The sequence below is a fragment of the Hippopotamus amphibius genome, chromosome 1 (genome assembly GCF_030028045.1).
Source record: "Hippopotamus amphibius kiboko isolate mHipAmp2 chromosome 1, mHipAmp2.hap2, whole genome shotgun sequence".
In the NCBI taxonomy this organism is placed as follows: domain Eukaryota; kingdom Metazoa; phylum Chordata; class Mammalia; order Artiodactyla; family Hippopotamidae; genus Hippopotamus; species Hippopotamus amphibius.
The window spans coordinates 199,961,763-199,976,960 of NC_080186.1; the positions used below are offsets into that span (position 1 = coordinate 199,961,763).

A 15,198-nucleotide genomic window follows, 5' to 3' on the forward strand; every position below is an offset into this window, starting at 1 on the left:
TGCATGTGATCTTTGTGTGTGGCCCAGAGTAGTTGATTAATAAATGTTTGTAGGGTGGATGCATGAGTGGATGGATAAGAACCAGTGTGCATCTGGGCTCTGGTAATGCAGGGATGAAAGCCCTTTCCCTGCCCTCAGGGAGCTCACTGTAGATGACAGAAAAGGAATGAAAAATGACAATGAAATGAGATGAGTCAGAGTACAACATGTGTGGGCTCAGCTGAGGGGCACCCAACCCAGTGGGGAAAAGACACCTGTGTTCACGGGTACTTCCTGGAGGAGTCAACACATGATCTGGATCGTGTTGGACCAGCAGGAGTCCGCCACACAGAAATGGGGGCCAGGGGCACCCCGGACAGAGAGAGGAGAAGGTCCAAAGCAGTGAACGTGCAGCAAGCAGAAGTGGAGCAATGGCTCAGACTCGATACAGCTGAGATAAAGGAGAACTGTGGGGCAAAGGCAGTGACACAGCTACGGCCGGGACCAATCACACAGGGCCACATCCTCACTAGGGAAGCTGGAGTTTATCCTAGAGAAAAATGGAAGGTTCCTAAGAAAGTGAGAGAATATGATAGGATGTACAAACGTAACGGTCACCCCAGCAGCTGTGTAAGGCCAGGCAATGAGGTCACGTTGGAGGGTCTAACAAGATCAAGCAAAGAACTGATGAGGGCTGGACCAAGGCAGGGGAGCTACTTAGGAGGTAAAATTGTTAGCGTTTGGTCCCTCTGCATAAATAAAAAGCAGGGGGCAGAGGAGGGAATGGCAGTCAAGATGCCTCCGAGGTTTGTACCCTGGGCGATGGGTAAATGACTAGTCCTGGAAGGATAAGCAGGTACAGGAAGGAGAGGAGGGTTTTTCTTTTGGTGACACAGGCTGCGATGCTAAGGAACCCCAGGTGGGTCTTCTCAGTAAGCAATGAACTATCAGTTCCTGAGACTTAGGAAAGAGTTCTGGATGAGAAAAACAACTGTGGAGCTCATCAACAAACAGGTGACAGCTGAAGCCACATGCGCAGATAAAATCTTTCAAGGAGGGTGTACACAGAGCAAGAAGAGGACCAAGCCCCAGGATATACCGCATGTGTAAGCAAAATTCCTGAGGAAGAGGCTGAGACAGGACATCCAGGGATACAAGAAGAAGAAAGACATCAAGCTGCAAACGACATCGGGAAGAAGACAGCTGGGGGTAGGGGGAACAGACAGCCATCTACAGGGTCAAATCCTGCAAAGTGAGCAAGTAAGCAAAAGAGCCCGAGAAAGGTTCAACGGTGGCCAAACTGTCCCAGTCCTCATCAGCCTAAGATGCAAATGAGACCACGTTCATAGTAACAGCCTGTATTTCACATGGATCCTTAGCTTATTACCAGCTCTCTGCAAAGCAGGGCCTCCACTCCCTCGAAAAAAGTCCTTGCTTCCCAGTATTTCTGGGAATGCCTGCGGGTGTCGAGCACAGGCCCAAGAAGAGTCCTCATGTGTCTTACACACATCCCCCCCCCCACCGACGTCCACAGCACTCGGGGACGGCAGCCCCCACCGTGGCTCCCTGCCCTGAAATGCCCCCAGGATCCCTGGGCTCCAACTCCTGATGAGCCAAAGCTACGAACTTCCATGATGTCAGTGCAACAGAGTATGCGACGCTCTGAACTCCTCACCGAGGTGAAGCCACAGCCTTTTCTGACTACTGGATAAGACACCCCCACTTTGCCACCTGTTTGTGTTCCCTGTCTCATGAAAAGGACTTCTTCGGCTGCATCGTATGGCCACCTGTCCCAAGGCTTCAGACGCCAGTCCCTAGGCTTCAGCTGCAGGGCAGACAACAGAGCCCGCCCCCCTGCACCCTGATCTCTGCCCCAGGTACCTAACCCGCCGGGGACCTAATGCAAACAGAACCTGTGGGAGTTTCACGCCACCAGTTTACCAAAAACTCCCCACCCACACTTCTGGATGAGTCTCAGGCAGGACACCTGTTGCAAGGTGATTCAGCAATGTGGCAGTCATGACTGACAGTGGCCAAAGGAAGTTCAGCAGAATGGTTGATAGAGAGGTCAGACGGCATTGACGTGAGGAGAGGGTGGGAGACGGCTCAGGTTCAGACAGCAGGCATAACAGCGGGTCCTATGATACTTGGCTGTCTGGCAAGGGCAGGAAGCAGGCGGAGGGCAGGGAGGAGATGGAAGGTGGCGGTGGTGGTCTGTAACAAGGGAGAGACCTGACCAGAGTCACAAGCTGAGGAAAAACAGCCAGCGGAGGGGGAGAGGCTAACCCAGACACTGAGAAGAGGGGGGTTCTGAGCACAGTACCAGGTGCCACGCTGGGACCCCTGGGCCGGAGGCTCTGAGGGGACCCTGGGCTTCAGCGAGGGGCCCGGCCACAGGAGTCCGAGCTAAAGGAAGGAAACGAAGAGAGATGACAAGGACTCTGCCAGAAGCTTATTTAAGACAGAATGAAGCTCTGGTTGGAAAGTCCCAAGTCCAAGGAGGGCCAGTCACCTCAGCCCTCCCGCCCTAGCACATTCTTTCTGGTGACAGAGATCTCACTTATTTGTCCCTCTCTGTGACTCAGAATCTGGACTTCTCGTTTTGCCATTTAATTTTAATAATAATGAGAGCTGCTTCTGGGAGTTAATTTCCTTCCCTTCTCTCAGTCACCCTATGCTTGGGATGCTGACAGGACAATCAGTGAGTGAGTGTACAGTCCCGGCTTGGGCCCTAGTTTCAGTGTAAAACTTCCTGGGGAAAAGGATAGTTCACATTTAAAGAAGGTGGTTTTCCTTGCTTAGTTGATTTAACTTCCTGCACACAGAGGGGTCAGAACCGGCCCTAGAACAAAAGACTTCGCCTGCCCCTCCCCGCCTCGGGAGCACAGGCACCACAGGGAAGAGCATCAGGTCCTACAGTGTCTTATAACACGCAGCAGAATGTGCTGAGTCTTCACACCACTTAGACTCACAAACAGTGAAAACAAAGGGTCACAAACAAAGGGTCAAACAGAGACAAAGACCTTCCTTGGATGTGCAGCGTGAAATTCGGGTTTGTGGTGGAATTCTTGAATTCGCTTCCATGCTTCACTGCTGCTCAGGGGGCACAGACTCAAACGCTTGTGGGTGAACAGCAGGTGTCCGGAAGGTGTGAGCCAGCAGGGCCGGGGGCGTGCGGGGGTGGGGGGCAAACCTGAGCCACTGCCTGCCCTCTCCTCTCCAGAGGACAACTCCTCAGCCCCAGCTGCTGCCACACATGAAGGCGACCTGACTTTTCAGAGAGAGGTTGCAGGTCCAGATGCTTCTGTGAAATCTCCAGATGTTTAAAAGCGGAGAACCAATTCCATTAAACAGCGACAACCACAAACAGTGCAGGCCCAGCAAGACGGGACGCAAAGTCACGATCTGAACGTCACTCCTTGTAAAGAGGTCTCAGTGCGTTCTGTTTCTTGAATGATTCTGCTCGTGTTTTTAGAAACCGTGTCCCTGAGAGAGACAACAAAGGCTTGGCTCTAAGAGCTGGCTGCCTGCTCGGCCTCCTCCCTGGGGCGGGTGTGCACACGTTCTGCCTCCCCAGAGCGTGCCGTGACTCTGTTCCTCTTCCCAAGAGCGGGCGCGCCTGAAAGGCCTGAGGACCATGACACCCTGGTCACAGCGATCGATGATAACAGACCAGCGTGCGTTCCCCCGGAGCTCTAGCTGGTGAATCACTCCACGCTGACATGACTTCAGGGCTGGCCCTTTAAAAATCGAGCACGCTACCGGGCAAACTCCTCCTCCAGGGAGGTGCCTTTAAATAAGAGCCAGCTGGCCGGGCCACCGCTTTACTCCCGAGCAGTACCTGCGATCGAGGTTTCCTCCCCGGGAGGCAGCAGCCTGTCAGCATGGCTCAAGCTTTTGTGAACAGCAAAATCCAGCCTGGGAAGGTGGTTGTGTTCATAAAGCCCACCTGCCCCTACTGCAGAAGGGCCCAGAATCTCCTCAGCCAACTGCCCTTCAAACAAGGGCTTTTGGAATTTGTCGATATCACAGCCAATGCTAACACCAACGAGATTCAAGATTATCTGCAACAACTCACAGGAGCCAGAACGGTGAGCCTGGGGTTTCGTTCTAAAAGGTTGGGGGAAAGGCTCCCGGGTTCCTTTTTCTTGTTGGGGCTGTGCCTTTCTCTAAGACGCCGCTAGGGCTCCGTCCCTCCAGGCGGCTGGAGGGCTGTGCAGGGTGGGGGAGGGCGCCCGAGAAGACACTGCTTCCTTGAATGGGCGGCTGGACTTCGGCCAACGGTGCTCTCAGCCCAGAGGAGGGAGCACAGCTGATCGTGCTGGGCGTCGGGGTCGGAGGGCCCAGCCGCCGTCCGGGAGTCACTGAGGAGCTATCTGCAGTCGCTGCGTTAAGCACGGACAGTTTGAGCTCGCAGGGCTGGGGTGAAGGAAGGGTGGAGGGGCCAAGTGTGATCCGTACATTTCTGTTGTTGAACAAGAATCGTGTGCACTCTTTCCTGTGTGGTCACAGGGCCAAGTGGGATTTGCTATCCTTCAGTCTTTTCTCTAGGCTCTCTTTAACCTTAACCTAATTTGCTCATTCTTCCATATCTTATCTAAGTCCTCCCACTGGAAAAATCTAACAGCTCATTATTGCTTCCTGATCTAATTACGGGATATTTCCAGGCCTGTCATGTTAGAGAGTCCAGAGTCCAGAGTTCCAGGTGGCTCTCACAGTGGCTTGCTATGTGATCCTGGCAAGTCACCACCCCTGTGACTCTCAGGGACCTCCTGGCTGCAACACCAGGCTGGAGAAGGTGATCTCTATGTCCCTTTTGCTGTGAGTAGACAGTGGGACCCTAAGAACTGCTCTCCTCCCTGACAGGGCTTCCTCTTCCTCAGCACCCAGGGCTCCCGGCAGCATGGCCAGCCAACCAGATCACCAGTATCAGTCCAGGTGCTGGGATGGGGGCATGGTGGTGGGTAACATCCCATCAGCTCACCCAAGATCCCTTTCAGGAAGCACATTCTAGGACGTAGTGTTTGCCAAAGCACAGATCCTAGTTCAGGTTTAGTTTGACTTTCAGTGTTTTTTTTCTGGCTTCTCAGTGTAAAGCCTGGGAGGCTGTTTCTCCCTACCTCTCCAGTCAGAAATCAGCATCCTGGTGCAGAGGGAGGCAGAACACGTTACCCTGTTGTTTTCAGGGCCCCCGCTGTGAGCCGAGCACCCTAGTCTCTGGAGGGTCCTGGAGCAGAGAACACAATGGCGAGACAGCCTCGTGCTGCTCGGCTGGACTTCCAGCTGGACCTCCAGCTGGACAGGCTGCTCGGGCCCTGTGAGGGAAAGGGCAGTGCAAGGACTGCCATGGCCCCCAGTGTGAGGGATCCCTCTGGGCCAGAGGTTCCCAAATGTTACTGCACATTAGAATCACCTGAACAGCTTTAAAAAAAAAAAAAATTCCCAATACCCAAGTCACACCCCATGCCACTGAATCACAGTATGGGCGGTGGCAGTCAGGCATCAGTAGTTTTGAAGATCCCTAGGACATGGATACAAACATTGAGTTATAAGATGAATAAGTTCTGGGGATGTAATGTCCCGCATGGTGACTACAGTTAGTACAACTGTATTGTATGCTTGCAATTTGCTACGAGATTAGATCTTGTGTTCTCACCACACACAGATGCCAATGGCAGCTGCGAGGTGATGGGTATGTTAATTAACTTGGTAATCATTTCATAATGTAGTGTAGGTGTATCAAATCATGACACTGTACACCTTAAATACACACATATTTATTAGTCAGTTATACCTCAAAAAATCTGGACGTGAAAATAGAGTTTATCTCCTATCAAGAAAACAGAAAGGTAATTCCAATTTGCAATAAGGTTTGGGAGCTACAGCTTTCAGCCTGGCAGCACCTATACCTCTAGCAGCAAAAACCAACCTCTTCACGCATTCATTCAACAACTTTTTTTCCCCAATTCATGGTAAAGCAACACGTTTTCTTCTAGTGGTCTTTTAAGTTTGTTTTTGAATTTTTCAAAATATTTTTCACAGGTTCTTGAGCCCCGAATGCATTCCTCCAAGGGGAAGAACAAATCCTTTAAAGTTGTATACTTCATGATTACTAACAGCAAAGGGTTTCTGTTGGAAGAGACTGGAAACCTTGAGAGCTGTCGCCACCTTGCTTATCCTGTGATGCCTGTGGTGCTGTGCAAATAGTAGCAGCCCAGCAAGACTTGACTGATTACAGAAACGTAGGCCTTCAATCAGGCCACGCACTTGGAGAAACCGGTTTTGGTTTCACTGTAGCCACAGCTCCTAGACCAGTGCCTTCACTTACTCCATCCCTCATGTTCTCTCTTTACGTAAATCCAAGTTTCTGACCTCTATCATCTTCCTTCTCTCTGAAGAATGTCTTTGAACATTCCTGATAAGGCAGATCTTTGGGCAACAAATTCCTTTAATTTTTGTTTCTGTGAGAAAGTCTTTTTCTCCTTTGCTTTTGAAGGATAATTTTGCTGGATACAACAAATATTTTTAAGCACCTACTATACTAGGCACTTTTCTGGACACTGGAAATACTGCCATGAACAGAACAAACAAAAATTCCTGCCTTTGTGGAACTTACATTCTAGTAAATGCAGTATGTTGGAAGGTGGTAAGTGGTGTGTGCTATGGAGAAAAACCAGGTAGGAAAAGGAGGTAGGCTGTAGACAGGAAGGTACAATTTTAAATGGAGTCATCAGGGCCTCACTAATTTTAGTAGATGTCTCAAGGGAGTTAGGGATCAAGGCACGTGGACATGTAGGGGTAGAGCATTCCAGGCAGTGGGCACAGCAAGTGCTAAGGTCCTGGAGTAGAAGTGTGTCTGGCAAGGAGGCCTGTATGGGTGGGACATTATGAGTTAGGAGGAGATGAGGTCCGAGAGATCACAGGGTATAGGTTGGCAAGGCCTTTCAAGCTATCACACGGACTGTGCTTGTGACAGGAGAAGAGATGCCACTGAAGGGTTTAGAGCAGAGGAATAACCTTGTCTGACTTGATTTTGAAAGGGGTGCTCTAGTGGCTATGGGGAAAGAGAAAGCTGGAAGGCCAGGGTGAGGGCTGAAGCTGGGAGACCTCTGGAGGCTACAGCAGTAATTCAGATGAGAAAAGAGGGTGGTTTGTACCAGGGAGTAGCCAAGGAGGTTCTGCAGGGTGTTGGGAGCTTCTGAGTAACACCAGAGCACAGAGGATGCCCCCTGGCTGGGGCTGGGGCTGGGGCTGGACAAAGCTCCGGGAGAGGAAGGGCCCCAGAATTCCCAAGCTTGCTTTTATGGTGGCTGTTCTCTGCTTCTTGATAGTAACAGACTCACGTTCCTCCGAAGAGGGGGATGGGCCAGGAGGTGAGGGCACAGTGGACAAGTCTCCTCTTCCTTCCTCAGCTGCATCAACAGCTTCCTGTTTTGTCACCACAGCCTCCCACACTCTCCTGTGCAACCTGCAGTTCAGTTTGCTTTGGGGGAGCTGATAACTAGGGGCTTCAATGTCATTTTGCTGTTGCCTCACCTAGAGAGTGGGTATAAGGGCAATGGGGGCTTTCAGCTCTCAGGCAAGCCAGCTTGTGTGCCAGATGGTGTGCACAGAACTCCGGCCGATCTTGTTTCAGGGCCTGCCTCAGGCGGCTGGGGGCTGCTGTAGGGCTGTGGGTTTCCGAAGCCTCAGTTACCCCAGGAGGAATGAACTGCTATCACTGCCAACCAGTGGTTTGCAAATGTGGTCCCTGAGAGTCAGCAGCCCCTGGGAACTTGTCAAAATGCAAATTCTTGAGCCTCAACCCAGACCTCCTGGGTCAGAAATTTGGGGGGAAGGAGTAGAAATCTGTGTTGTAAGAAGCGCGCTGCGGTTCTGATGCAGGGCTCAAGATTGAGGACAGCTGCCTAAGGAGACGACTCCTTACTCCTCAGGGCCTCCTCTCCAACTAACTGAACTCAAACCCCCTGGGCCAGCACCCTGGCCAAAGGTGGAGATGTGGCAAGCAGCAGGAGTGACAGTTGCTCAGTTCTTTCTGAAAATGATAGGAGTTCAGGTATGAATACAGCTCGTCCTTATTTAAAGCTCAGCTGAGTTTTACTCCTTTAGGCAGTGCCTTCAACAGAAGGAGCCCTGTGTTATAATTACATCGGAATTACATTAGGCTTCTGTTTTATTTACCATTGCAACTGACCACAGCCAACTGTTCTCGGGGAGATAGAAGCCAAAAGGCCCCCAACGACTGGAGAGGTGTTTTCTTTTCTCTAAAATAATGGCCAGGATCGAGGGGGAAAGTTAGGTTTCTCACCTCACATATTTGCAAATTCTTTCAGCTGGTGAAAGACCAATGCTGCCTTGATGGCACTTCCATTTGCAAAGTCCCCACACAGGCATGCAGTGCAGGGGGGGCTAGTGGCACCTTCTGGGACGGAGGAGGACGTTACCAGGCTGTCTCTCTGGAACACAGGTCCGGTGTGTTCTTCCCCACTCCCAGGACACAGGAAATAGTCGTGGCAGTGTAGTGCAGGATTCTTTCAATTTGGGGCCTTAATTTTTAAAGCCTACTTCCACCCACACCCCCTTCTTAATAAAAATATGGTAAGGACGTCTCTGAAATAATTCAGCCCTTTTTCTCAACTCTCTCACTTAGAAAAAAATTCATCTGAACATGCACCCCAATGTTCATAGCAGCATTATTTACAATTTCCAAGATACAGAAGTCACCTGAGTGTCCATGAACAGATGAATGGGTAAAGAAGATGGGGTATATCTACAATGGAATACTACTCAGTCATAAAAAAGAATGAAATTTTGCCATTTGCAACAACATGGGTGGACATGGAGGGAATTATGCTAAGTGAAATAAGTCCAACAGAGAAAGACAAATACTGTATGATATCACTTCTATGTGGAACCTAAAAAACTACAACAAACCAAATGAATATAACAAAAAAGAAGCAGAGTCACAGAGAAAGAGAACAAATTAGTGGTTACCAGTGGGGAGAGGAAAGGGAGGAGGGGCAATACAGGGGGAGCAGATTAAGAAGCACAAACTATTTTGCATAAAATAAGCGACAAGGATATATGGTACAGCCCAGAGAACACAGCCAATATTTTATAACTGTAAATGGAACAATTTATGAAAATTGTGAATCCCTCTGTTGTACACCTGAACCTTATATTGTGCATCAACTACACGTTAATTTAAAAAATGCATCTGAATTACTATGCCTTCTGAGGAAAGTCTAAAGCTTTGAAACTATGTTCCCAGTGTTCTGGGAGAGGACCTGCTCGCTCCTGACCACTCAGGGGACCTGCATTGTGCTTGTTTCTTCACTGCCCATCAGCCTTTCTGTAACAGCCTTGGCCTGGAGTTTGTCTGAGCCAAGGTGAAAGGACTTTCTCCTCCTTCCTCCTCCTAAGAGCCCTCTAGAATCCTAGAATGTGCCTCACCTAGCAGCAGCGGGGGAGCCTGAGTTTGGCTCGAGATGAAGGTATTCAACAGGTAGCATGACTGTGTTAGCCTGGCTGGCCCTGGGCGACCCACCGATGCCAGGTGTGAAACCAAAGCAGATGCATGTCCTTGCTCCCAGGGCTGCAGCACTTAGACATCTTATGATAGGCCAGGTATTAAAGAAGGAGATTCAGACACCACCACCCCTTCCCCAGCTGAGGACAGAGCTCACAAAAGAAAGACGATTCTAATAAACTGTGAGTCTAAAATCAGGGACAGAGAACTGATGCAAATACTTTTCCAGCTGTACTTAGAAACAAACTCCTTCTTGGTTGCCATGGCTCAGTGTAAGGGCTCAGGTGTGGTCCCAGCTGCAAAGAAGCCAAAATTCAACCAGGGTGGTCTAGCTGCAGCCAACCAAAACTCTTTCCCTGAAAGGTGTTTCTGTAGAGTGAAATTTTTAAATCACTGACAAGTCAGACAATCTCACACACACAGAACATCCAATTTGAAAAGCATCTTGGCTTAAAAACATTCTTGAATGAATAATTTTATGCTTATAATAAAGTTCTTCCCTGAAAGAGTATACATGAGGAGGCTGTAAAGTGATTTGAAAAGTTTTGGATCATGGGAAAGGTTTAGAGGAAGGATAAAATGTCTAAACTAATAATGAAGTTCCCTAAATGTCCTGGCTTGTTTGCTTTTGCAGGTACCTCGGGTCTTCATCGGTAAAGAGTGCATAGGTGGATGCAGTGACCTAGTAAATATGCATGAGAAAGGGGAACTGTTGACAAAGCTAAAGCAAATTGGAGCTCTACAATAATTACAGGTGAGTGACAGGTGGGATGCTGGGCCAGGAGCACTGAGAGATGGTGGAATTCTTCTGCCATGTATTATCACAATCTCGGAAGGCACTCTGGCTAGGGAAAGAATGATTTGGGGTGATTTGAAGAATGTGACGTCAAGTGTGAGTTTCCCACTTTACAAACAGATTAATTGCATCAAGGGGAGGAAAGCTTTTCACTTAACCTTCATTTAAGAAATATTTATTTAGCACTTACTAGGTGCCAAACACTGTTCGAGGCGCTGGGAATACAGAGGTGAACAAAAGGATAATGTGGAACTTATAATCTAGAAAGGTAGACAGATCAAAGACAAGCAAGTAAATAGTTCCTAAAACAAATGAATAGCTTGATAAAACATGGCAGGGGGGTGGGGAGCAAACTGAGCGAATGTGGCGAGGGAAGGCCTTTTTCAAGGGGGCTGGTTGAGCCGAGACCTGATTGACAAGGAGACAGCCGTGTAAAGATGAAGCAGGAGAGCTTTTCAGGCAGAAGGAATAGCAAGTACAGAGGCCCTGAGGTGACAACAAGTATGGAATAGTCAAGGAACGGAAAGCAAGCAAGAGCAGACTGAGTGAAGTGCAGTACGAAGGAAAGGTAGTGAAACTACTGTGGGCAGGGCCCAGAGCACACAGGCCGTGGTAAGCAACCTGGCCTATTCTAAGTGCCGTGTGAAATCAAGGTAATATTTGCTTTACCTGTGTTCACCCTGCAAGCCAATTCAATCTAATTGGCTTCCCAAATGACAAAGTTTTCGAAAACTGTAACCTGAAGGAGAACTTTGACTGAATAGAAAAACATAGGGTGGGGAATTCTTCGGAAAGGAACCAAGATACCTTTGGGGTCTGATGGGTTCCCGTCCCCCCAGCTCTTGTTAATGCAAGCTAGCTTCTCAACAGGCCAATTCCACTGACTCACACCTGGAAAGATTCTGTTTGTTTTTAAGCCAAAGGAGAAACTTAGGGTGTTCAAATTAAAATGTTCTTTGAAGGGTATTTTATTGCCCACTAATTAATAACTAACTGTTGACCAATGAGTACATATAATTGGTGGTGGTTACTCAGAATAGCAACAGAAGTGAAAAAAACAGGGTCTGAAAAATGCAACTGAATTCCTTGAAATAAAACAGTCAATACTGTAAACCTTTAATCACAATTCGACAACACCATCCCAGCAAGTAAACACTGTTCGTTTGGGTTAGCTTTCTGGCCTCACCCCATGCACTAAAGCACTCAAAAACCCAATTAACTGTGGCTCCAAATGTTTCCTATTCTGGAACACATTTTAGCAAATTTAGGCTTAGATTGAGAACGAAAGAAAACTTACGACTTTCCTGGGAGGGTGGGAAATACCATTTTCCCAACTACCTCTCTGTTGGGGTGTGTCTTAGAGTCCCCCATATTCACCGGGTCTCTTTATTTGCACTGTCCATCAGCATATCATGCTCTCAGTACTCTACTGGCAACTTCCAAGGCCATCTGTAACCGACTGTGTTTAGATAGCAAGAGTAAGTGTTCTGGTAATGAAAGGGAAATGAGGGGAATTGATCTTGCCAAGAAAGTGCAGTTCTTTGTGTTTTTTTCCTAGCAAAGCAGACCCCAGGCTGATATCCCCCTTGAGAGCTGGACGGCACTGCAGATAATGACTGCACTTCCTGGAGGATGGACCTGGGGCTGCCTTTACCCAGCCACAGAAACTGTTTACTTAAAATCCTGAAATACATTAGCCCAAATAAAGTGAGGGGGGTATTTGGGGGGGCAAAACCAGCTTTTTCTTCTTTTGACTCAGTATTAAAAGTGGACCAACTTGCCCCAAATGATAGGTCAGAGAAGTCTGATGGATGTCTCAGGTTTCTTGTGGATTGGCCCTTTGGTTCCAAAAGACCATGACAACACTTAGGATTCACTCACTGACCCAGAAGAGGTTTCTTCTCCTTGGCACATGTTCCTGACTAAGTGTTCTCCATGTGCTGGGACGACTCTACCTCCACGCCACTGTTTCTCAACCAAGCATACAGGATGAAACTATAGTTGGTTTTCTGCCACTGTCTGAAAATTATTGTTCGACTTTATAAATTTGTATTATGAAATCAATAGGTATTTTGAATGTGCTTTTTCAAAGGGTGTCTCCCTAGCCACCATCCCCACCCCACCCCCTCCTACTTTGAGAATCACTGCTGTGAACCAGTGTTCTGAACCTTGACAACTCACAGATCTCACAGGAAATGTTCAACAATTCCGTGAAGGGTCTGAGCACTCAACTTAGATATGCCACATGAAAAGTTAAGCACGGTTGGTCTTCACTTTGTGCCACAGAGATCAGAGGTATAAATGCAGATGCTGTGATCACGTGGCAACACTCTTGTTGTATAAGATGCTTGGCCAGGGAATCCTGAACAAGTGTGTACTAATTTGTTTAGATTATAAGTAAAAGTAAAACATAAAATTTTAAATGTTATGTAGAAACCTTATATTCCCCCTTCCCCAAGAATGTCTGTGAAAGTAGCCAAATTTGGGAAACACTGTTCTAAATGATTTTCTCTCCTTTTTCTCCCCTCATTCTATGAAAATTTAAGAACTCCTTATTGTGAAGGTTGTTCTAGAATTGCAAGATTAATTTCTTTTTGTAGTCTCTAGTGTGAATGGTTCATTTCTTCTCTAATAAAGAAGTACCCATGGACTACACAGTGATTTTTGTCCAATTCTTTTCTGTTCTCAAGACATAATGCAAAAGATACCAATCGAAAGCTTTTTTCATGTCTGTCCCCTGCCATTATAAATAAAGGCACGTGCTATTGTCCTTCACTGAGTACAAACAGTTGGTGTGATTTTGCAAATTTCATAATTTGAATATTGAAATATTCAATATTTCACTAGCCTACTGAATAATGTTTAGGATCCAATAATAGTCTTTTTCATTTCACACTCTATTTTTCCATTTCTCTCCTAACACTCGTACTTTTGGCTTCCTCTCCCCTCCCTTATGCACCCTAACCACTCCCTTCAACCAGACGGCCGTGGATGATCGTGCAGGTTACACACTGCACAACACCATGAATGCCACCCCTGGAGGCGGTGCAGTGTGCAAACTGCACGGTCCCTGATCACCTCCAGACCACTTGCCTGCTCTTTCTTCCACATTTCTGTGTCCTTGCTCATTGTGTTCCTTCCTCCTGAGACACCCTTTCTTTTCCTTTGTTCTTTTAAACCTGCCTTCAAGGCCTGATTTACAGACTCTCCCCTGTGGACCTACCTTCTCCTCTCACTGCCTTTTGACTAAAAAAAAAGTCATTGCTCCCTCTTCTGTAATCCTAAAGCACTCTGCATATAAGCTACGTTACAACTCTCATCAGGTCATATTGTAGTTAATCATCTGTACTGGTCTCTTGCCAGATTCAGAAATTCTCAAAGGCATTAGCCTCAACGTAAAAATCTTCATATGCCTAGTTTCTAGCACAGAGGTTCTATTTTATCAAAGCAATATATGTATGTGGTTTAAAATGTCAAACAACACTACAACACTACTCCACCCCTCCCAAACCCCGGTCCTGGCCACACATTTATCAGTTTCATAGGTATTTAAGCTATTCAGAAATACTGTAAAATGTATTAGACATATGTAAGAATATATAGAATGCATAGTTCTATTTAAACAAACACCCACGTATCTGCTTCCAAAGTTAAGAAATAAAGCACCCATATAACAGCACGCTTTCAACGTACTGATAAAGCACCTTGGAGACCCAGGACTTCCCTGGCTGTCCAGTGGTTAGGACTCCATGCTGCCAATGCAGGGGGTGTGGGTTTCATCCCTGGTCAGGGAACTAAGATCCCACATGCCACGCAGCACGGCCAAAGAAATAAAAAAACAAGTCCTGTAGAGGCCCATGTCCCCCTTCCCAATGTATCCCCTCCTTCCCTTCAGAGAGATGATCTCTAGCTCATTTTTGTTGTAATCATTCTGACTTATAGTTTTACTCCCTACAGTATCCCTCAGCGATACATTTTAGTTTTGAAAAGCAACAGCAAACACCAACCGAGCTGTGCAAGGAAAGGGCAATACTCTCACCGTCAGAGGAAGGGCCCCGGGAGAAGATAAGCTGAACAGAGGCTCTGAGTCACAGACTGGCTTCTGTTTCCCTGGGCGTTTACAGGAGGGGTGGTCCCCAATGAGCCCTTGGGAACACCAGGCACCGCCCGGCAAGGGAGGTTATTGTAAGAACAGGTCCTGGGCATCCCCCGGAAACTTGTAACGGAAACGGGCTGCTCCGCATTTTCTGCTTCCGGGGCCCAGCTCCAGCTTTCCGGAGCGGGTCCAAGTACACCACGTCCACGGGAGCGTGGCAAGCCCACACCCCCTCAACCGGCCAAGGGTGTGGCGTGGAGAACAGCAATGTCATCAGCACGGGGCAAGCTAAGTTCAGCTAAGGATCTGCTTCAGGCTCATTTAAACACTCTGTGCGCAAGTGTAAAAAGAAAGACAACAGCTGAGCTCTCAGCATGGTGACTCTCACTGCTCCAGTCTGGCCTGGCTGCTGTCCACCTGGGAGCACAGCTCTCTTCCTGGGATCTCCCTTCACCGTCATCCTGGGGATGCCACGGCTCTCTATCCTGACTTGGATCTCCTGTTTTCCACACCCCGTATACGTTTGTTACAGCTAAACTGCTGTAACAAGGACATAATATTATGACGGACGCTGATTTCTCTCATAACAGTTCGGAGGCTGGCAGGTGGCTTTGCTCTGTGAAGTCACGATCAAGCCAGGAGTTGTAAGCACCACTTCTGCTCACACCCCATCGGCCAGAACTTAGTCTTTGGCCCCACTTAGCTGCGGGTGACACTAGACAATGGTATCGCTGCTGGGAAGCCCCCCACCCAGCTAAAGCATAGGGAGGTATACACCACAAGAAAATTAGGAGTGTG

The 15,198-nt window shown here is 48.0% G+C and overlaps 1 protein-coding gene across 2 annotated transcripts; it reads left to right on the plus strand.

Moving 5' to 3' along the window:
* Positions 1–3,740: 3,740 nt before the first annotated feature.
* Positions 3,741–13,068, plus strand: GLRX (glutaredoxin). 2 transcript variants are annotated; one of them, XM_057738849.1, is made up of 3 exons: positions 3,741–4,070; positions 10,143–10,262; positions 11,868–13,068. In XM_057738849.1, exons 1-2 carry the CDS (start codon positions 3,864–3,866, stop codon positions 10,254–10,256), a joined length of 321 nt encoding a protein of 106 aa, XP_057594832.1. In that variant the 5' UTR covers positions 3,741–3,863; the 3' UTR covers positions 10,257–10,262; positions 11,868–13,068. The 2 variants fall into 2 exon arrangements, with proteins under 2 accessions (XP_057594832.1, XP_057594824.1); XM_057738841.1 differs by having other exon boundaries at positions 3,751–4,070; positions 11,863–13,066.
* Positions 13,069–15,198: the final 2,130 nt, after the last annotated feature.

Bases quoted from the DNA above. Each gene is read 5' to 3' on its own strand.
- GLRX (XM_057738849.1), top strand. From the start codon at position 3,864: ATGGCTCAAGCTTTTGTGAACAGCAAAATCCAGCCTGGGAAGGTGGTT. The intron at 4,071-10,142 runs GTGAGCCTGGGG...TTGCTTTTGCAG, and splicing joins AACTCACAGGAGCCAGAACG to GTACCTCGGGTCTTCATCGG.